At 55.1% G+C, this 22,225-nt stretch overlaps 1 protein-coding gene across 2 annotated transcripts; it reads left to right on the forward strand.

The window, feature by feature from the left end:
* Positions 1-12,231: 12,231 nt before the first annotated feature.
* Positions 12,232-19,796, forward strand: BBC3 (BCL2 binding component 3). 2 transcript variants are annotated; one of them, XM_036274772.1, is made up of 4 exons: positions 12,232-12,359; positions 15,059-15,347; positions 16,723-16,913; positions 18,706-19,796. In XM_036274772.1, exons 2-4 carry the CDS (start codon positions 15,074-15,076, stop codon positions 18,820-18,822), a joined length of 582 nt encoding a protein of 193 aa, XP_036130665.1. In that variant the 5' UTR covers positions 12,232-12,359; positions 15,059-15,073; the 3' UTR covers positions 18,823-19,796. The 2 variants fall into 2 exon arrangements, with proteins under 2 accessions (XP_036130665.1, XP_036130666.1); XM_036274773.1 differs by lacking the exon at positions 12,232-12,359 and having other exon boundaries at positions 14,251-15,347.
* The last annotated feature ends 2,429 nt before the right edge of the window (positions 19,797-22,225 follow it).

The following is a 22,225-nucleotide window of genomic DNA, read 5'->3' on the forward strand; positions in this document are numbered from 1 at the left end:
ATGGAAAAATGTCCTCAGGTGAGGATAAAAAAAATTGCAAAATCTCCCATCCCTTTTCCTCTTCCAACCTTATTTCTCTATTTATTGTTAACCCTCTAAACTGCCATCTCTTACTTATCTTGTCAACTGTCTTCTGTACTGCACATCATCTGCTCTGTACCATGCTATGTTCCCAGTTCCTTGTACATCCCAGGCTCTCAAAAAATATTTGTTGAATGAGTAAATATTTATTACTGGTATTTCCTTGCCTTTTTAATAAAACAAAAGGTAGCTATGCTGCACTGAAATTCTGTATCTTTAACTTAACAGAGGATGGTTCACAAGTTTTTTTTGTTTTTGTTTTTGGGTACGTGCTCCTAGTGGGAACCGAACCCGGGACTCTCTGGTCCGAAGGCCGATGCTCCAACCGCTGAGCCAAACCGGCCAGGGCAGTTCACAAGTTTTTTAGAAAGAGGAAGGGAGATAGACACATTGATCAGATACCTCCTGCAGGCCCCCAACCCGGGCATGTGCCCTGACCAGGAATCCAACCGGGATCTTTCAGTCCATGAGACGATGCTGACACTGGCTGGGCAGTTCACAACTTTTTTAACTGCTGAGTAATATTCCATCCTGTAGATGGGCCATAATTTGCCCCACCTGGCCTCATGGACGTTTGAGTAGTTTCCAGTTTGGGACAACTGCCCACAATGCTGCATTGAATTTGTAGAAGCACACATCTTGGTGGGTACATGATCCGTAACTTTGCTCAGAAAGAACTCACAATGTTAGGATTAAAACTGGACTCTGGCCCAGCCTCTGTGGCTCAGTGGATTGAGCATCGTCCCATGAACTGAGAGGTCCTGGTTCGATTCCTGGTCGGAGCACATGCCCAGGTTTGGGGCTTGATCCCCCGTGGGGATGGTCAGGAGGCAGCTGATTGATGTATCTCTCTCATATCAATATTTTTATCTCTCCCTGCCTCTCTAAAAAAATCAATAAAAACATTTTTTTAATGGTCTCTGAAGCCAGAAGGCATAGATTTGAATCCTGGCTCTGTCTTCTACCGACTGTGTGATCCTGGGATATATAGGACACTTCTCTGGATTTCCACTTCTTCATCTGTAAACTAGAGATTGTGACGCCTCCCTGCTAGGTTTGTTGTGCAGAATTCAATGGCTCGGTGAATTAATACATAAAAAGTGCATGGCACAAAGCCTGAAATATAGTAAGTTCTCAATAAATGGAGACCATTTATGACTTCTAAAAAGACAAATTGCTGGATCAAAGGTTAATTTACTATAAAGTAAAACTGACAGAGGTGGACCCAGGTTGTGTAGGGCCTGAAGTTTACACAAGTTGGAAGCCCTCTTGAAGAAAATGAATAAAAGAATGTGAGACTTCGCCCAGCCAGTGTGGCTCACTGGTTGAGCATCGACCCATGCACCAAGAGGGTCGCTGGTTCGATTCCCGGTCAGGGCATATGCCCAGGTTATGGGCCTGATCCCCAGTGGGGGGCATGCAGAAGGTGGCCAATCGATGTTCTCTCTCATCAATGTTTCTATCTATCTCTCCCTCTCCCTTCCTCTCTCTCTCAAAGCAATAAAGAAAAAAAAAAGTGAGACTTGAAGGACACCTCCCAGGGTATTGGACACAGCCATGGAAGCGAGGGACCAGCAGCTTATACTTATCGGCCTCACTGTAAAGCCACCGCTAAGGGCATGTACCTCGGTTGCAGTTTGTCCCCGGCCCTGCTTGGGTACTGCGGGTGGCAACCACTTGATGTATCCCTTTCACGTCAATGTTTCTCTCTCTCTCTCTCTCCCTCTTCCTCTCTCTCCCTCCCACTCTATCCGAACAACAACAACAACAACAAAATATATATCTCTTGGGATGAGGATTAAAAAGAAAAAGATTAGCAACAAACATTTTTTGATTGATTGATTTGAGAGAGAGAGAGAGAGAAATCGATTTGTTGTTCCACTTATTTATGCATTCATGGTTGCTTCTTGTATGTGCCCTCATGGGAGATCCAACCCTATTGAGAGGACTCTCTAACCAACTGAGCTACCAGGCCAGGGCAGAAAATGAAATTTGAAAGTTCAAAACACAAATCTAAAAATACTTTGTGTGTATATGTGAAACAGAGTTAAAATCTAGCATTAGTCCTTAACTATCAGGCTACATGAAGACCTAGTAGAAATTTGATAGGCGTGCAGGCTGGCTTTGGTGGTGCACGTTTTCACCACCAGAGGGCGGCATGGTGCATTCCCTGCCGCTTTAGCAGTGGGACAAGCATTCATCCAACAAATAGTTCTTTATTTTATTTTTTAGAGAAAGGGGAAGGGAGAGGGAGAGAGAGATCGAAACCTCAGTTAGAGAGAACATCGAGTGGCCCTCTCCTGCATGACCCCCACTGGGAATCAGGCCCACAACCTGGGAATAGAACTGGAGACTTCTTGGTGCAGGAGTCAGTGCTCAACCACTGAGCTACACTGGCCAGGCAACAAATAATTGTTGAAACAACATAAAATCGACTTTGTGCCGGGTCTCATTCTAGTTTTTAGGTCTGTGAAACGGGGATTCGAATGTACAGCTGTGCGGGAGGCACGTCCCTGCTGCCATGAAGCTCACTTTCTTCGAGAGGAAGCAGACAATAAACGACTAAACAAATTAACGTCTGATAGCAGTGCTGTGGAACAAAATAAGGCACGGTGAGAGGACAGAGATGGTCCTGGAAGGTTTCTCCAATGAGGTGACATTTGAAGAGACCAGAATGAAATGCGGGGGCAAGCTAGGTGAATATGAGGGTGCCCCAGGGGGAGGATGGGAATGTGGTGGCTCCATTCACCAGCTGTAAGGTGGAAAGGGAGACAGGCAGGCCCAGCCGCGCCTTATAGGAAGCAAAGGACAGCATGTTCTCTGATACAAGCTGCGCAGTCTGAGGTACAGACAAGATAAGCTATGAGACCAGGGGGAGACAAGGAGGCGATCAGGGTCCTGCCTGGAGGAGGCAGCACAAGCATCAAGCAAAGCGCTGAGTGGTAAGTAGGCAAAATGTTGAGAACGGTGCCAGACACATTATATGTGTTTGCTATTATCCACTAACTCCACAAATAGCTACTGAGCGAATAATGTGGATTCTACTTTCAAAATAAATAAACCCAAATAAATCCAGAATCCTACCACATCTTCCACCTCCACCTCCTGCCTCTCAGGATAGTCAAAAGGACTTAACGAAGTCAGGCACACAGTAGGTGCACAGAATGTGAGAGCTGCTATTATTATTATTATCATCATTATCATTATTATTATTACCTCAGCCCCTACATCCTTACAGCTGCTCAGGCCAAACCCTGGAGCTCCCCAGAATCTTCTTTTCCCCCCACATCCACACCCAGTGCCTCAGCTAATCCCATAGACTCCAACTTCAATCTGACGCCAGAGCTTCCACTTGGGTGCAATGACCACCACCCCAGCCTGTTTTTAGTCTCCTCCTTAATTGGGTTCCCTGCTCTCAGCTCACAGCCTGTTTCCCACTTGGCCGCCAGAGGGCGCCTGTTAGAATTGAATTAGCTCGAGTCCCTCCTCTGCCTTCCTGTGGCTCCCACCTCACTCCGAGTAAAAGTTCAAGTTCAAGTCCTCACCGTGATGAAGCCCCCTCTCGGACCTCCTCTACCACACCTCCAGTTTTCCCTTACTCACTCCCAGCTCTTTCAGCTGCCCAATAGCTCACCTTCCTGGATATGCCTGCTCTGACCTCAGGACCTTTGCACCTGCCCTTCCCTTTGCCTGAGGCACTTTTTGCTCCCACACCTCCTTTGGACCTTTACTCAACATCACTTTCTCAAGAACACCTTCCCTGGACATCCTAGTGAATAAGACTACCCTCGACACTCTCCAGCCCCTTCCCTGCTTTCTTTTTCTACCTCACTTTGTGTTGTTGCTTGTGTCTTTCAATGTCTGTCCCCCCCAGACCAGAGTATCAGCCCCATGAAGGCAGAAATTTTGAAATTTTGCTTTGTTCACGACTGTATCCCCAGTGCTCACAACAGTTCCTGGCACAGAGGACGCTCTGGTAAGTCTTTATTGAATGTATGAATGAATGACAACCACTGGTATCTTGTTGATGACAAGCATTCCCTTCTCTCCCTATGGAAGCCCAGAGGCTCCATTCACCCGCTATGTGACCTTAGGAGGCCGACCTTAATCCTCTGACCTCAGTTTCCCCATTGTAAACAGAATTTAAAAGAGTCTCTGTCTCACGGGATTGTTGTGAAGATTAAATGGATTCAGATTTCCAGCATTAAGGTGGGCTTTTTCGTGGCGCCTGCGCTTTCGCCTTTTGCCACTAGGGGGAAGCAGGCGCCCGGCGGATTCGCCCGAGCGGCCCGCGCGGGCTGAGGAGCGGGGGTAACTCCAGCAGAGGAAGCTGATGAAATCCTAGCCAACTCGCAGTGAGCTCATCCCGCCCGGGCGCCTCCGGAAGCCACGGGGCCGCCCGGCCTCCGCCTGGCCCAAGTGATAAAGCCGGGGTGCTGAACCAAAGCGGGAAGTCCTTCCTGAAGTCTGCCCTGCGTGGGGCCTGCTACCAGAAGGCAGAGCCTGCAGGAAGGGGCGAGGATGAAGTAGAGAGGAGTCCCCTGGTTGTCTCTGCAGAATGAAAAGTGTGGAAGTGAGAGCAAGAGGAGATGGGGGGGGGGGGAGACAGAGACAAGAAATGGGAGAGACAAAGGAAAGAAGAGAAAGATGGGGAGACTGAGGCAGAGGAGGGCTTAACAGGCACAGAGAGGAGAGACAGCCCCGGCAAGTACACGGAGGGACAGAGATGGAGAGTAACAGAGACAGGGAGAGAGAGTTGGGGAAGACAAGGAGAGACAGAGATGGTGGAGACAGAGACAAGGAGAGACAAAGATGGAAGGTGGAAAACAGGAACAAAGAGAGAGGGACAGGGACACAAAGATAAAGAGAGACATACATGGAGAGACAGAAAGACCTAGCCGAGTGGCAGAGATGGGGGAAGCAGAGGTAGAGGTGACAGAGAGAGAGTCAGGGGGAAAGAGCTGTAGGATAGGGAGCCTTTAGGAAGAAGGGGAGCCAAGGAGGGGCGCCTGGGGTGGGGGTCGCCCGCAGGGGTGGGCCCTGCGGGAGATGTGGCGGGGTGGGCCCTTCCCCCTCCCAGCCCCCAGCCCCGCGGCGGCGGCGGCGGCGGCGGCGGCGGCCGAGTCCCGAGTTACCAAGTTACCGCAGGATTCGCTAGCTTCTCACTGGCGAGGCCGCAGCCAATCAGGGCGCAGCGCCGCTGTTCTCGGGCAGGAGGCCTGGAGACGCGCGCACCTTCCCCCGACACCGGCGCAGCACGCTGACACACAATCGCAGTGGCACGCACACACATACACACACGTACACACACACACTGTCCCAGACACGCAGCATCGCCCCCCCCCCGATGCAATCACCGTGATACACACAGTGACATACACGCGTCCCAGGAACACGCAGAGACACACAGTATCACACAGACACCCAAAATCTCAGGGGCACAAATACAGTCCCAGGACACATAGCACCGCCCAGACCCACCGCCCAGACACACAGCATTACCCTAACACCCAAGTACATTGACACCCAGCTTCACCCAGACACACGCAGTCTTGATTACTTTAGTCCCTCGAACACACAATGTCAGTGACAAGCGTGATCACAGTGACACCCTTATAATCCACAGCCAATTCATCCCCACACATACACACTATCACAGTAACACACACAATCACGACAATGACATGATCACAGTGACTCACAACATTGCATACACACAACCTCATTAATACATCTGTATATACAGTCCCATGGACACACATCACCTTGACAAACACAACCACAGTGACAGACATTTACAATGACACACATAATCACAATGACACACGACATTGCAAGATGCACATACTGTCTATCACAGAGTCCCACGGACACACAATATTTCAGATACAATGACATACACACAAGACCACTATACACAGCATTGTCCTGACACACACAATAGCATTGGCACACATGCACCTCTTCCCCCTGACACACAGCAAAGCACATTAGCATATGCTATCATAGTGACACACAACGCACCAACCACACACATAACACAAGTCCACTGACATACACAGTGGCACATACAATCCCATGGATGTGCAGCATTGTGCATACAAACACATAACTACCACGGCATACACACACAATCCCACGGACACACAACATTGCACAGACACAACCATAGCGACACAACCACATTGACAGCATTACACTGATACATACAGCCACACTAACACAATACAGTGACACACCATGTTCACAGACCTTCTTGCTAACACATCATTCCCACACTTATACAATCCCAGTGTCACACAAACACAATCACATGGACACACACCAGCATACTGCACAAAACAGCATGCTGACACAAACACATCAATACACATCACACTCACACTCAAGATACCAGAACATCATACAATAGCACCCTGACACAATCACATAGTCACGGTTGACACATGACATGTGGGGCAAATGTAACATACTGATACACAACACCATGCCATTGACAAGCAATCAACTGATACACAACAGCACACTAACACAGCCACACACACCACACCCTGAGAAAACCACCACTTTCATATATCAACACCCTGACACAGCACACCGACTCCACAAACTTACAGAGGACTCTCCAGCACACAAACACAGTCACACAAACACCTCCCCCATCCCTGCCCTTGTCCCAGTAAGATGGGTGTGATGTGAGATACTGGGGGAGGGCATGCTGAGTGGACTTGTGTGCGTGAGTGTGTGTGTGTGTGCGCGCGCGCGCACGTGTGTGTGTGTATGTGTGTGTGCTTCTGCCTCCCTTTCTCGGCCCTTCCCCGGGGGCGGGGCGAGCGGCAGCCGCTGTTACCGGGTAAACTTCCCCGCCTCCCCCAGCGCGGCCATTAGTCAGCCCCCCCCAGGATGATGTCATCGCCTCATTCTGGAGGCTGAGTAATCCTCGACTCCGCCCCCCCCCCCCCCCCAGGTACCAGGAAAGGGGCGGGCCTCACCTGGGCTAGCCGGGGTCTGGAGCTGGGGGAGCTTGGCTGTCTTGGGTCTCCCTGGGATGGGGACTGAGGAATCTGAGCCTCTCTGGAGTGGCCTGGGGGCTCACATCAGGGTCTTTTGAAGCTGGGATCCCTGTTGGCCAACTAGAGGTTCTGGGGGATTGGATCTTCCAGACCTAGGGTCCTGGGCACCCTTGGACACCCTTTGGACCACTGTGAGAGGCTGGGTCACCTGGCCAGGTGTCTGGAGGGGGTGGGGAGGGGCTGAACGACTCAGGGTTCAGATTCCAGGGTCCTTGGCACTGTGAGTCCTGGGATCTTGGTGTGGGGTGGGGATATGGAGTGCCAGCGAGTAAAGGGAGTGGCTGTGGGTCAGATGCCTGGGAGATCAACAAGCTGGACCCTGGAGAAAAGGACTCAGGGGAGGGGAGTTGGCAGGTCTGCACCCTGGGCTGGGCAGGTGGTCATCTGGATGAAATGGACACCTAAGAGTCTGGTGACTGCTAGGAAGAGAGGAGGTTGGAGGGGGTAAGGGTCTTCCAGCATAAATACAGCCAGGGCTGGGATGCCCAGGAGGCCAGAGCCTAGAGACCCAAAGGCCTGAGTCCTGTTTCCTGTGGAGGCGGGTGCTTAGTCCTAACTTTCATAGCATCAGATAGGCCTGAGTCCCTTCGTGGGGCACCCTCAGCCCTCGTTCCTGGGGCTGGGAAACTAGCATCTTCTGGGGCAGGGGACTCATATCCTCATTGTCACAGGACAGGGAATGCCTGGGTCCTTTGGGGAGGGGCAGGGGCACCCCTACTTTTATGGGGTCAGGACGCCTGGATCTTTTTCTGGGGGAATAATCTTCAGTTCCTGTTTTCAAGAGCCACGATGCCTAAATCCTGTTTGGGGGGTTCAACCAGCTCCTATCTTCATGGGGTCAGGATGCCCAGGTCTTCTGGGAGGGGAGCATTAGATCCCTGTTTTCCCAAGACCAACTCCAGCGTACCTTCCTGGGGGGAGGGACGGGATACGCAGCCCCTGTTTCCAGCCCATCCCAGGTGCCCATCCTCGTCCGAGAGTGCGGGGCGGGGCGTAGGGGGTGGGGGACGCTGGCCAGTCCGGACCTCACTCCGACCGGCCGCAGGCTTGCAGGCAGAGCGCCTGGCAGCTCCCCGGGGCCCGACTCCCCGCCCCCCGCGCCGAGGGCTCCCCCAGATCCGGGCGTGCGGGCGGGCGCGGTAGCGACCAATGAGCGCTCTCGCCGTCTCCGGGAGCCGGGCCGGCTCTGCCCGCCTGGCATTGGGCACGCGGTGGGCAGCGGCGGGCGGGGCCTGGGGGGTCCTCGCGCCTGGTTGGGCCAGGCTTGTTGCTGGGTAACGGGGCGGCGAGTTTCCCCTGGCAACGGCGGCGGGTACCGCTCACTGGCTGGCCGGGAAGGAGGGGGGCCGCGGGCGCAGGCAGGCCCCGCAGACCCCAGCAACAGCGCGCGGCCCCCGCCCCGCCGGGGAGCGGTAACCTTCACACGCGCCGGCCTCTCGGACCCTGCGGACGCCGGCGCCCCCGCCCAGCCCCCACCGACTCCGGTCCAGCCTCCGGGCCTGGGAGGCCCGCTACACTGTGGGGACCCAGGAGGCCCCCTCCCCTCCCGGAAAGCCAGGACTCGGGCCCTGCAGTGAAAAGTTAAGTCCTTCCCAACTCCCTCTTGCCCTGCGGAGAAATCTACTTTTCCAGAATGGCATACAAGAGACTGGGGAAGGGTGTGGGTCTGCAGTAAACTAGCTGGGACATTTATTTCTTTAATCAGCACTTCACACGGAGGCCACTCCTGCTGGGCATTGCTCTGAGTGCCTTATAAATATGCACTCATTTCATCTTCACATTGAATGTTTGGTCCTATGGTGATCTCCTTTGTACAGGTGAGAAAACTGAGGTACAGAGAGGGGAAGCTACTTGCTCAAGACCATCATTTGAACCCAAGTAGCCTGGCTCCAGAGGCAGGGGTGTTTCATCACTTCACTGCTGAATGTCCCTTTGAAAAGCATTAATATTCAAAATGAGAAACTGTGTAGGTCAAGCGAAACACACTAGTGGCTGGCCCTCAGGTCACTGGCTTTGAAACCTCAGCCCCAACTGAAGGGTGGTAGCTTGAAGTCCTTGTTTGGATTCTCAGAGAGTCAGTAGACCCCCACACTGGTAGTAGAAATGCTGGGTAACATGTATTAAGCACTCACTAGGCCCTGATGCTTTATTTTTATTGACTTTCTCACTGCAAAATCCTGTGAAATAGGGTCCTTTATTGTCTCAACTCACAGATGAAGAAATTGAGGCACAAGAGACATAACCATTGCCCAAGGTCACACAGCCAGTAGGTGGCAGAGCTGGGAATTCTAACTCAGGCCATCTAGACCCAGAACCCTCCTTAGTGAGCTCACCCTGTAGGCTTTGGGGGGATGGGCCACAGCTGTGGGTCTGGTCTTAAAAGATAAGGTATCATCATTTGGAACAGGATCTGGACTAAATAGTGGGAAGGAGGATCATAGCTGGTGACACTGCTTATGGCCTGGTGACACTTGGTCCCCTCCTGCCTTCTCCCACCCCTACCCACCAAGTCAGATTCCTCCAGTCCTTCATACTTATTTTCTTCTCAGAAAATCATTCCAGCACATCTGACCTCCTGGTGTTTAGTCCTAGATTGGGCAGCTTGAAGGCACTGGTCAGTGAGTGAGAGGTACAGGCTGGACGGTGAGCTAGGCCAGGGCTGGGGCCTGCCTCTCTCTTAACTTCATCACTGCCAGGCACAGAGCAGACACTGACAGTAACCAGTTACACAAGTGTTAAATGCTAACATTTATTGGGCGCCTACTACATGTCAGACACTACACTCAATGACTTGCATGCATGATCTCATTTAATAATGTCTAAAGTGGCATTTCTCAAACGCCTTTAAACTTGGTCTTTAAGCCCTGGCCCGTTTGGCTCAGCGGTTAGAGCGTCAACCCGCAGACCATAGAGTCCCGGGTTCAGTTCCCGCTAAGAGCACATACCTCTGCTGTGGTTTGTCCCCGGCCCTGGTTGGGGTCGTGTGGGTGGCAGCCACTCAATGTGTCTCTCTCACATCGATGTTTCTCTCTCCCTCTTCCCCCCCTCTCCCTCCCGCTCTATCTGAAGATAAATGCAAAAATGTCCTCAGGTGAGGATAAAAAAAAAAAAAACAGAAATAAAAAGAAAATGTAAATTAAAAAAAAAAACAACAACTTGGTCTTTAAAAATACACTTTATTTGTGACCTGATATGAATTCACTACATATCAACAAAACTTTCACAAAACAATAGTTTACTTTGATTTCATAGTGGGTTTTTTGTTGTTGTTTTTTTTAATGATATTCTATTTTGTATTGTGTTCAAAGTCTGGTCAAGAGCCGCTCAAAGTAGCAGGTAGAAGGAACTGACTATAAGGAGCACAGTAAAGTATTTGGTGTGACAGAAATGTTCTGAATCTTGATTGAGGTGGTGTGCAATCGTGTACATTTATCACACCTCACCAACTATACCCTGAAAAAGAGTGAATTTTATTGTGTGTAAATATAGCTCAATAAACTTGAATAAAACCAGTAAGATCCACAAAAGTGAATTCACAGTCCGATGTTTGTTCACAACCCACAGTTTGGAAAACACTGGAAGGCAAAAAAGAAGGAAGAGGGAATGAATGAATAGGGGAAGGGAAGGGGGAGGGAGGGGGGTTGAATCAGTCCCCAGTATTTAAAGTAGGGAAATTTCCAGTAAGGTCTGCATTTCCTGCTTCTCTTGGGAAATTGAATGATCTGGCCCTGGAGAAAGCTGAGTTTGAGCACCTGGAAAGCCCACCATTGCTCAGGACTGGCATCCCTTTTTGGATAGCTCAGTGCTGGGCACTCAGAGGCAACTCACCCTGTGGTGACTTGGTTTAGGGATGTGACATAGAGGGAATGGAAAGTGCAGGGGGATAGAGCCCCAAGGCCCCAGGGGAAGAAAGGACAGGCGTCAGCCAGTCAGAGCTGTGGTAGGAGTGACAGGGGGAAACTAAGAAGGGAAAGGGAACTGAAACCCACAAGACAGGGTGAGAGTCAGTGGAGAGTCCTTGCAGGGTCTGCCCGGGCATGTTCATGCCAGGTGCCTGGGGTTCCTTCTGGCCCTGGGTTCCCTGCCAGATTTGTGGCAAGTGTGGCCAGGTGCGCCTGCTCCCGGAGTGTGTCCTATCAGTGAGCCAGTTAGCAGGTTAGCAGGAGCCTATCACAGGTGTGACTGTGACTGTGTTGGGGGCCAGTTTCTTTTATGTCTAACTTGATCTGTCTGTGAGGGTCAACTTCTGACAGTTTTACTGTGTCAGCTGTGAGCTGGTGTGGCTGTGTTTGTGTGTGTCCCTGAGGGAGTGTCATCTAGATCAAGCTGTATGTCCAGGTATCTGTGACAGGTGTGTGTGTGTGTGGGGGGGGGAATGTCACAAATGTGAACTTAATCCACCGGTCGGTTTGTGGGTCTGGATGTGCTCATCAGTGTGGGGGTCTGTGCACCTGTGTGTGTCGTTCTCTGGGTCAGTCTGCGTGTCCAGGTGACTATGTCAGAGTCAGTCTATGTATTTGTGTTTGAGGGTGTGTGTGAGTTCATGTGTCTCAGGTCAGTTTGTGAGTCCTCACCGCCCCTGTCCAAGGTGTGCATTTGTGAAACTGGCCGTATGTCTGAGTCGGCTTGTTCTCGTGGCCCTGTTAGCACGTGACTTTGTGTACCCTGGAGCGTGGTTCCGGGGGTGTGTGTCTGTGGGTCCCAGTCAGTGTGTCAGTGTGTCAGTGTCTGTGTCCGGCTGTCCCGCATCGCCCGGGGCCAGGCCCCGCCCCGCCCCCGCTGCAGGGAAACCCCCCGCTAGGAGGTAGGGGGCGCGGCGCGCGCCAGCAAGTCCCGACTTGTCCACGGCTGGCGGGCGGGGCCGTGGCGTCACGCGGGGGCGGGGCGTGGGACCCGCCAGGCGGGGGCGGGGCGGGGCGGGGCGGCAGCCGAGCGGGCCCAGGATCCGCCGGGCGGCCTGAGACGCGGCGCGAGCCACATGCGAGCGGGCGGCTGGCGGCCGCAGCAACAAAATCAGCAGCGGCGGCCACGACGTGGACGCGCCTGCGGACCGAGCGGCAGCGGCAGCCACAGCGACAGCAGCAGCCACTGCAGTTAGAGCAGCAGCAGCAGTAGCCGCAGAGAGCGGCGCTCGGCGGGCGCGCCCTCCTGAAGGAAGCCGCCCGCCCCCATCACTGCCCCCTCCGGCGTTTTCATGCCCCCGGGGTGAGTGTGCGCACCCCGAGTCCCCGCCGGCCGCGATTGGCCAGGCCGGGTGGCCTCCCTGGAGGAGGTGGCGGGAGTGTACGCGGAGAGCACTGGGGGCTCACTGCAACCTCACCGCATGCCTCCCGCTCTCCCTGCCCTCCACCTCCACGAGGGACTCTGGGCTGGGCTGGGGTCGCTGGGCTGGAGGTACTAAGGGTCCAGGAGCGCAGGTGCCTCCGCGATCTGGCGGGTTTGTTTACAAACAATGGGGTGCGGGCTCGGCAGCGCCCCCTGGCGGCCAGTGCTGCCCCGGGGAAGTGAGTCGACCCCGACTGCCCCGGTCCCTGCAGTCCGGGAGGGGCGGGGGGGTACGGAATGGAGGGGCGGCCACACCCCGGGCGCGCGCCCGCTGGGGGCGGCGACAGGGGGCGGCTTGCGGGCCGCGGAGTCTGCGGCTCCTGCGGGCGGGGGCTGCGCCCCAGCAACAGCCGGTTATTGGCCCCGCGCTCGCCTGGCGGGCGGGGCGGGCGCACGTGGCGGCGGCGGGGTTGGGGGGCTGTGACAGCGCAGGGGGGCGTCTGGCCCCGCCGTGGGAGCGCGCGTGTGCGGGGTTGTGGATCTGCAGGTGTCTCGCCTGGGTGTGTGCGTGTGTCTGGCTCCGAGTTTGTGCTGGGGTCCGCAGGGAGTGGTGGTGTCCGTCCAGGGGAATGTTGGGGCTGTGGCCCTTCAGGGTGTGTGCGTGAGTCCCCGTGTGTGTTTGTGTGGAGTACTGTCTGCCCTGCCTGAGGGGTGGGGGCTCTGTTTATGTGTGTCGTACCTGTGTGTGTGCGTTCTCTGTGAGAGTTGTGTGTATGTGTGCTGTTTGGGGGTGATTCTATGGGTCTGTGTTGCTGGGGTGTGCTAGTGTATGGTTGTTGTGTGTTGCTTGAGTGAGCTGTTTGTGTGTTTATATGTGTATCCTGCCCGATGTGTTGTTTGTGTGTGCTCGTGTGTCTTGCCTGTGTGGACTGTGTCTGTGACTGTGTATATCTCCAGGGCATGTGTCTCAGCTAAGCGTTTGTGATGTGTGCCTGCCGAATGCGTCTGTTTTCTGTCCAGGTATCTGTGAGTTCTGCATGGGGTGTGTGTGTGTGTTGGGGGGGGTTGTCTCTGCCTCTGTTTGGCTTGTGTGTCTGGCATCGGTGTCTGGGAATCGAGGACCCGTCTCTGTGGGGTCTGTGCAGTGCAGTCAGTGGGTGTTGCTGTCAGCCTCTTGCATAGGGCTGTGTCTGAGCCCGTGTGTGTGTGTGTGTGTGTGTGTGTTGGGTCTGAGGGGTTTGTCTCTGCGATGGGCTGGCTCATGTGTGTCATGTGGGCTGCGTGTGTGTAGTGTTTATGTCAGTCACGTGAGACCAGTGTTTTCAGTGGGTGCTTTAGGTGTGCATGCTGCCAGGGCTGTGTGGGATTAGAGTTAGCTGGTGTGTGTGGTGTGTGTCCGGGGCTGACAGTTGGTGATGGTGTTTTGAGGTTGGGGGAAGAGGGTGGGTTGATGTCTGCTGTTCTGCTGTTGTGTCTGTGTGTCGTTGCTGACATGTGTGGTAATGCATCAGGGTCCGGTGACATGTGTCTGTGTGTGCCTGATTTACATGTGGTCTGGGGTCTAAGAGTTGGTGACAAGTGGGTGTGTTTCGGTTGTGTTGGTCTGTGTGTGTCTGTCTATTTTGTGTTGATATGTCTGTGAGTCCTGAGGTGTATATACCTTAACTCTTGGGTGGTGTATGTGTGTGGGGAGGGGTATGTGTGTTTGAGTGTGTGTTTCTATCTGTGCTTGTGTTGGCTGCATTGTGTGTGTGTCTGTGGGCATATCAACAGTGGGTCAGTGTGTGAGATTCTGACAGTTTGTATACGGGGTGCAGGGTGGAGGGGATGGGTTGTGCCAGACAGTGTGCATTGTTTGTATAGCTATTCTGATGGTCTGTGTGTATATGTGTATGTTCACATTTGGTCAGTGTTTCTGTGTGTGTGCATGTGTGTGCGTGTGTGTCTTGTGTACTGAGTAGTAATGTCCAGCACGGAACATCTCAGTGTTTCTGTGCAAATGGGAGATGAGGTGGGAAGTCAGGTTGGCCAGTCCTGCCTGAATCCTTATATGTGTGCGTTGTGTACCCTTCACACATACCCGCAAGTTTTCTCCATTGGGGTCCTGCGTGAGTCCCTGTGTGTGCTGGGGGAGCCATCACAGTGCCTGGTTACCCTCTGTGTTTGCCCATCACTGTGTCCCAGAAGTTAATCCCACCAGCCCATGTCAGTGTGAATCCCTGTCAGGTTGGGTGAGTTTGTGTTGTGGGGCCATCAACCCTCATCACACACACACATACACACTGAACCCTGCATCTGGGTCCCGTGCACGCTCACTTGCTGTGAGAGCCATCCTGTACCTCCCTGTCTCTCATGTGTGCCCATCACCATGTGCTTGGGAGGCTGCCTTCTGCTGAGCCCTGGGTCAGCCCCTAGGTGGATGTGTGTCTTGTGTGATGATCACACACATACATACACAGTGCCCTCCATCTGGGACCAGTGTGTGTGGTAGGTGCCATCCCTGCCCCCCCCCCACGTGTGTTCATTGCTATGTGCAGGAGTGGAAGTGCCCTGGGGACCCTGTAGAGGTTGTGTATTGTGGGGCCTTCGTGACCCCTGTACTTGCTGGCTGACGGCACCCCTCTCTCCCTGTCCTGCAGGCCCCAGGGAGAGCCATGGCCCGAGCACATCAGGAGGGCAGCTCCCCGGAGCCCGTAGAGGGCCTGGCCCGAGAGGGCCCTCGCCCCTTCCCGCTCAGCCGCCTAGTGCCCTCGGCTGTGTCCTGCGGCCTCTGCGAGCCCGGCCTGCCCGCCGCCCCCGCCGCCCCTGCCCTGCTGCCAGCTGCCTACCTCTGCGCCCCCACCGCCCTGCCCGCTGTCACTGCCGCCCTAGGGGGCCCCCGCTGGCCTGGGGGTCCCCGCAGCCGCCCCCGAGGCCCACGCCCCGACGGTGAGTGCCTGCCCCACGCCAGGGATAATGGGAGCGAGAGAGACACTGAGGAACTGGCCAAGTGGGAGCGGGTGGGGGGAGGTGGCGAGGCAGCCGGGCCACAGGGAGGGTGTGGCCAGTGTGGTCTTTGTGTTGCAAGAAGCAGGAAGACGGAGTAGGAGGCTGGGGGTAGGGGGAGGCCGAGTGGGAAGTCCCTCCTGGAATCTGACTGCAGTCCCTGAGTTGCAGCCCTTGGCCTTTTCCGGGCCTGGGGCAACAGCTGTTTCCCAGCCCCTCTCCCCTAGTCTGGGTCCCCTTAGCCCCACTGAAGGTTGTAGTGGGAGAGAGTGTGGGCAGAGCAGGAGGACGGTCACTTTAGGACTTTGAGGAGGGGTCGAGGGTGGCCTTTTGCCATTATCTGCGTCTTTTTGGCCAGGGCCCGCCCTCTGCGCTGTCCGAGAGGAGGAAGAGGGGGGAGGGGCCATTGTGTTGGGAAAGTGTGTATGTTGGGGGGTGGTGAGTCTTGGGGAGGGAAGGGTTAAAGGTCCCCTGCCTGATGGGCCGTTAACCCTGTGGTGCCCGGTAGCCCCATCCCAGCCGGCACTCGGTGGCGGGATACTGTCCTGGTTTCCCTCCAGCCCCACCCGGTCCCTGGAGCCGACGGAGGCTCGGAGGAACTTCTCTGACTCAGTTCCCTGGCAGTGGGGCAAGGGGGGGACTCGAGTTTAAGACCAGAGTCCCAGGTGTGGAAACTGAGGCCCTGGTTTTTGGCCTTAGGGATCCCTGAGGCCAGGACCTGGGGTGACAGGAGGAAGAGACGTCAGAGGAGCTGAGAAGGAGGTGGGGCAGGAAGGCATCTCCTGCATCCCAGCCCCCCAGGCCCGTGCTCAGACGCAGCCAGTCTGGCCTCTGGTCTCCAGGCCCCTGCCACATCCGGGGGTGTGGCTTCACTGTGGTTGGACACGAGAGGGCAGGAGACCTGAGGCTTGTGACTTTGGGTGTAGTCAGTGGCTGTATCCCTGTATGACCTTGGGCAACTTCTTAGGGTGGACCTCAGTTTCTCCATCTGTTAAATGGAGCAGGCATACTTTGGCCCCGTTTTGGAATAGAGGTACTTAGGTGGGATGAGAGGAAGACCTCCCCACTAAACAGACTAGACAGGTGACTCCAGAAAGGCCGCCCCAGGACCTCTTCTTGCTTTCTGATGCCTGGGGCGTCGGAGTTGACCAGTCTGGGTGTAAGAGGGGAAAACGGAATCGCTAGAAATGAGGCGGGGAGCAGAAGAGTCATCAGGCGCCTGGAAAGGGGAGAAGCCGGCCGCGGCTGCCTAGTCCCTCGGGAACACCTTAGGGCCTAGAGAGGTCACGGTGCTGACCACACCCGTCGGCTTTCCCAGGTCCTCAGCCTTCACTCTCGCCCGCGGAGCAGCACCTGGAATCGCCGGTGCCCGGCGCCCCGGGGGCCCTGGCGGGCGGCCCCACCCAAGCAGCCCCGGGAGTCCGGGGGGAGGAAGAGCAGTGGGCCCGAGAGATCGGGGCCCAGCTGCGGCGAATGGCGGACGACCTCGACGCACTGTATGAGCGGCGGGTGAGTGCTGGGGGGAGGGGTAGACGGCAGGTGGGACTTCCCGCCGGGGAGGGGGCCGCGGGCGGCCCCGCCAGATGTGCGGCAGCTGCTGCCCTGCGCGGCGGGGTCGCGCCGGGGACAGGCAGTGGGAGGGGCGGCGTGGCCGCGGAGCCGCCGAAGGCCCCGCGCGGCGGCTGGCGTGGCCCGGGCCGGGGCCGGGGCTGCCTGGAGCGCTGCGGCGCGCCCGGCCCGCGGCCGCGGGGACTGAGGGCGGCGCTCGGCGGCGCGGCTCATATATCCCGGGCTATTTATAGCCGGTGAGTCAGCAGTGGCGGCGCAGCCGCGCCCGCCCCTCCCACCCGCTCGCGCGGCGGGCAGCGCGCCGCACGGCTTCCCGGGCCGGCCGGGGGCGGGGCCTGGAGCCCGGAGCCCCGCCCCGCGGGAGGCCCCGCCCCCCGCCCGCAGCCCCGCCTCTGATTAAAACAAAATATTTGAAGCCTACAGCAGAGAATAGAGAAAAACAAACATCAGGGCGCCCACCCGCTCTGTCCAAGCTGAACAAGACACCGCACTGCTTGCTTATTCAAAGAAAAACAAAAACCGGATGTTGTGAAGCCCCTTGTTTCCCTCCGGGAGCCGTCCCCTCCCCCCTTTCCAAGGAAACCGCTCAAGTTGGCCTGTCCCATTCCTCTGCAGGTGTTGATCCTTTTGCTCCACTTTACCAGGCCACAAACGATGCTTAGGACGGTGGGGCGTTTGGGGCGTAATATAGATGATATACGGTGTGTGTTTCTCTCCAAACTTTTTCCCTTCTCAATTTATACGAGGGTTTCATCCATATGGGCAGAGGAGCTTTGATTCACTCATTTTGACTGGATCAACCTAGAGTGTTTCTGTTCGTTTACCCGGTATTTGATCTTTAGGATTTCCTTTAATGCTTTACATTTTACCTATTGGCTTTTTGTTTTTGGCTCCTCCAAATGACACGCATTTTCAGGGGCACTCCTGTGTCTCCACAGTAGATGCCCGGTGGTCTACCCACCCTCAGCCTCATTCGAGGGTTGCTAGCTTGCTCACCAGGGTGGCTCACCACGCAGCACCCCGAAGCTGTGTAAGGATAGCGGGCTTTTTAAACTTGTGCCAGTCTAATGTGCCCCCTTTGCTACTTCCTGGCTACAAGAGTTGGTGGGAAGTGGTAAGGAGGCAGGGTCTGGTACCAGGCATCCCACCCAGGCACCTATTGGGATCATTTGGATGGCTTATCTGATCTCTAAGATGGGTTCCTCCTTCCCTGTATGGTGGTGGGAGTGTGCTGTTGCCTTTCACTTTTGCTGGTGGGAGTCTTGTATCTAGCCGCCTTCTTGCCCCTTTGCTAACACTTTGGAACTGAGAGTGTCCTGCCCCTGGAGAGAGGGCAGGGCTCAGCTTTGCCTGGACGTACTTCTGTGAAGCCTCAGCATGGGAGGCGGACTGTTCCCAGTTCTCCTCCTTCCACAGATTGTTCTAGAATCCCTAAGACTATGGGCTCCCTGCTCCCTTCTCTCCATCTGACCAGCCCCATGTGACTGATTGGGTGACTTTCTCATCTGGAAATGAGCACTTGCTGTCCTCCCTTGAGGTGACGACGTTGGCCCAGTTGGGCAGAGGAACTGGGATTTGGGTCTGACTAACAATGATAGCACCTACTTCAGAGGTTGAGGGTGTAGCTCGCTCTCAGGACCATGCCTTGCTCCTCCCTGCCCTTGGACCTGACCGCCCACGTGCCCCTGTCACAAGCCCACTCTCTAACTTCCTCTTCTCTCTCTTTCCCTAGAGACAAGAGGAGCAGCAGCGACACCGCCCCTCACCCTGGAGGGTCCTGTACAATCTCATCATGAGACTGCTGCCCTTACACAGGGGCCGCGGAGCCGCCGAGATGGAGCCCAATTAGGTGCCTGCACCTGCCCGGTGGACGTCGGGGACTTGGGGGGCAGGACCCTCCCACTCCTGACGCCCTGGCCAGCGCAGGGGACGTTTTCTGCACCATGTAGCATACTGGACTACCAGCCCTGCCTGTCCCGGGGGCGGGCCAGGGCAGCCACTCCAGACCCAGCCCCGGCCTAGCCTGGGGTGCACTGATGGAGACGTGGACTCCTGGGTCCCTGGCTGAGAAGCCAGGGGAGAGAGGGCTGATGGACTCAGCGTCTGAAGGCGGCGGTGACCGAGGGGGTGGGGACTGAGCCGCCCGCCTCTGCCGCCCACCACCATCTCAGGAAAGGCTGCTGGTGCTGGCTGCCCGTTCCAGCTGCAGGGGTGCCACTGGGGGGTCTCCCTCCCAGTGCTCCTTCACTTTGGGTCTGACCTCAGGCCCCTGGTGCTTCCCCCCCTCCTCCTGGGGAGGGGGCCCGTGAAGAACAAATGAGCCAAACGTGACCACTAGCCTCCTGGAGCCAGAGAACGGGGTGCGTCTGACCGCTGCCCCAGCCCAGCGCCCAGCCATCTTCCCTGAGCCAGCCGGCGGGTGGTGGGCATGCCTGCCTCACCTTCATCTGGGGGTGGCCAGGAGGGGCCCAGACTGTGAATCCTGTGCTCTGCCCGTGACCACCCCCCGCCCCATCAATCCCATTGCATAGGTTTAGAGAGAGCACGTGTGACCACTGGCATTCATTTGGGGGGTGGGATATTTTGGCGAAACCGCCCCAGCCTTAGTCCCCAGGGCGAAGCGCTGGGGGGAAGACGGGGAGTCAGGGAGGGGGGAATCTCAGAAGAGGGAGGAGTCTGGGAGCGGGGAGGGATGGCCCAGCCTGTAAATTACTGTATATGCGCTGCTGTAGATACCGGAATGAATTTTCTGTACATGTTTGGTTAATTTTTTTTGTACATGATTTTTGTATGTTTCCTTTTCAATAAAATCAGATTGGAACAGTGGATACTCTTTCTGCTCTCCTTGCCCACCGCATGCCCTGGTCAGAGCCTCTGTGACCCTTCTGGGCCACACTGACTGCAGCTGTCCCCAGAGGAGGGCTGAGGAGTTTGGGCGGCAGTGTATGAGCCAGCCTTCAGGAGCGCCTACTCAAACCCCACGCAGAGCAAAGCCCCATAAGGGTGGGGGTCTGGGTGCTTTCTCACTTTATCCCCCACTGGAGAAAGCATGGCGTGGGGGCTCGGTATTTACTGAATGACTGAGTGAGCCATAACTTAATTCAGAAGCACCGCCCGAGGAGTCCCAGGGAACATGTCAGTAATGAGATGGGCCTTATCCCTGCTCTCGTGGAGGCACAAGGTGACACCTGGGAGAGCACCAGGAGCTAAGCTCAGAGCCAGGCTTCACCTGTGTACCTGCCCTAAGGCTTAGCCCAGTGCCTGGCATCAGGATCTGGTGTGGCCCTGGCCAGTTTGGTTCAGCGGTTAGAGCATCGGCGAGAGACCCGGGTTCGGTTCCCGCTAAGGGCATGTACCTCGGTTGCAGTTTGTCCCCGGCCCTGGTTGGTCGTGCGGGTGGCGACCACTCGATGTGTCCCTTTCACGTCGATGTTTTTCTCTCTCTCCCTGTTTCTCTCTCTCCCTCCCACTCTATCTGTACAAAAAATGGAAAAGTATCCTCGGGTGAGGATAAAAAAAAAAAAAGAAGGATGCTCCTGTGGTTCTCTTCCTGAAAACAGCAACGGGCCAAATGCTTTCCCGTGCCCTCTTCCACGCACGACCTGCACACACAGGTTCGGATCCCAGCTCCGCCCCTTCCTGCAGTCCTCACTGGAAAAGGGGAAATCGCCCTTCTACAAGGCCAGGGGCAGATAAAGGGAACCATCACTTTTGAGACGCATTTGTCAAAACCCTGCCAAGCTGAGGCTGCAACATGCCTACGCCAGCATTTGCCTTCCTGGGGGGCTCCCTTAGGAGTGCATGTGCCCGGGTTCAAGTGTTGGCAGAGCACAAAACCAGTTGTCTTAAGTATCCGACAGTAGTCAACAAGGGAAAATCAGGTCAGCTGTATTCATGCAACAGAATAGACAGTGGTTAATTTGAACTAGAACCCTATCACTACGAATAAAGATGAAAAAGCAAGTGGCAAAATGATGAGGGTATTCATTTTAATTTTTTAAATCGTTTATTGTTAATCCTCATCCAAGGATATTTTTTCCTTTTTTTTATCCTCACTCAAGGACATGTTTCCATTTTTGTTCAGGTAGAGTGGGAGGGAGAGAGAGAGAGAGAAACATCAAGGTGAAAGGGACACATCGAGTGGCCGCCTCCCGCATGACCCCAACCAGGGCCGGGGACAAACTGCAACTGAGGTTCATGCCCTTAGCAGGAACCGAACCCGGGTCTCTCTGGACCACAGGCTGACGCTCTAACCACTGAGCCAAACTGGCCAGGGCTTCCTCTTTTTTTAAAGAGTGAGACCTGGGTTTGGTTCCCACTAAGGGCACGTACCTCACTTGCAGTTTGTCCCTGACTCCAGTTGGGGTCCTGTAACCAGTTGATATGTCTCTCTCACATTGATGTTTCTCTCTCTCTCTCTCTCTCTCTTCCCCTCCCGCTCTATCTGAAGATAAAAACACAAAAACAAAAAAAAATGTCTTCGTGTGAGGATAAAAAAAAGAGAGAGTGAAAGAGAGGGAGGGGGGAAGAGAGAGGGAGGTAGAGAGAGAAACATCGATTGGTTGCCTCCTGCACAGGGATTGAACCGGCAACCCAGGTACACGACCAGGAATCCAACCTGGGATCCTCTGTCCGAGGGTCGATGGCTCTAACCACTGGGAAAACCGGCCAGGGCTGGGTGTTCACTTTATTACCCTACTTTTCTTCATGCTTAAATACTTGTGCACAGGCCCAAGGCCCCACAGGGGGCGGTCACACCCAGCTGTCTGACAGCAAAGCTCTGCTGGGTCCTCACTGCGGTCCAGCACCTCCTTTACCAGTAACAGTTCGTGGAGTTATCAATGTGGCCGGATTAGGTCGATCAATTTATTGTTTTCCATCCGTCCCAATTTTGTTCCTGTTTCCTCTCTCCCGCTTTCTCTTGGATTATCTGAATAGTTTGGAGGCTTCTTTTCCATTTCTCCTTTGGAGTTTTGTCATTTCTTCAGTGGTGCTCTAGGAATGACAGCCACACCCTCACCTGCCCAGAGCCCTTACACCCCTTCCCGGACAGTGCAGCGACCTTGTCACCTCTCAGGCCGCCGATCCTCTCCGCTCCGTTAGTCTGTGCTGTAGCTGTCGCGTGAATTCTGTCTACACCCATGACAAAGTCCACAAGACGACGTCACCACGTTTGCTTTAGTCATCTGTACTTCGAATACATTGAGAGGAAAAAAGTCTTTTAAAAAACTTCCCCGTTTGGCTCCCGTTCC

Source organism: Molossus molossus, unplaced genomic scaffold (assembly GCF_014108415.1).
Source record: "Molossus molossus isolate mMolMol1 unplaced genomic scaffold, mMolMol1.p scaffold_m16_p_21, whole genome shotgun sequence".
NCBI classification, from domain to species: domain Eukaryota; kingdom Metazoa; phylum Chordata; class Mammalia; order Chiroptera; family Molossidae; genus Molossus; species Molossus molossus.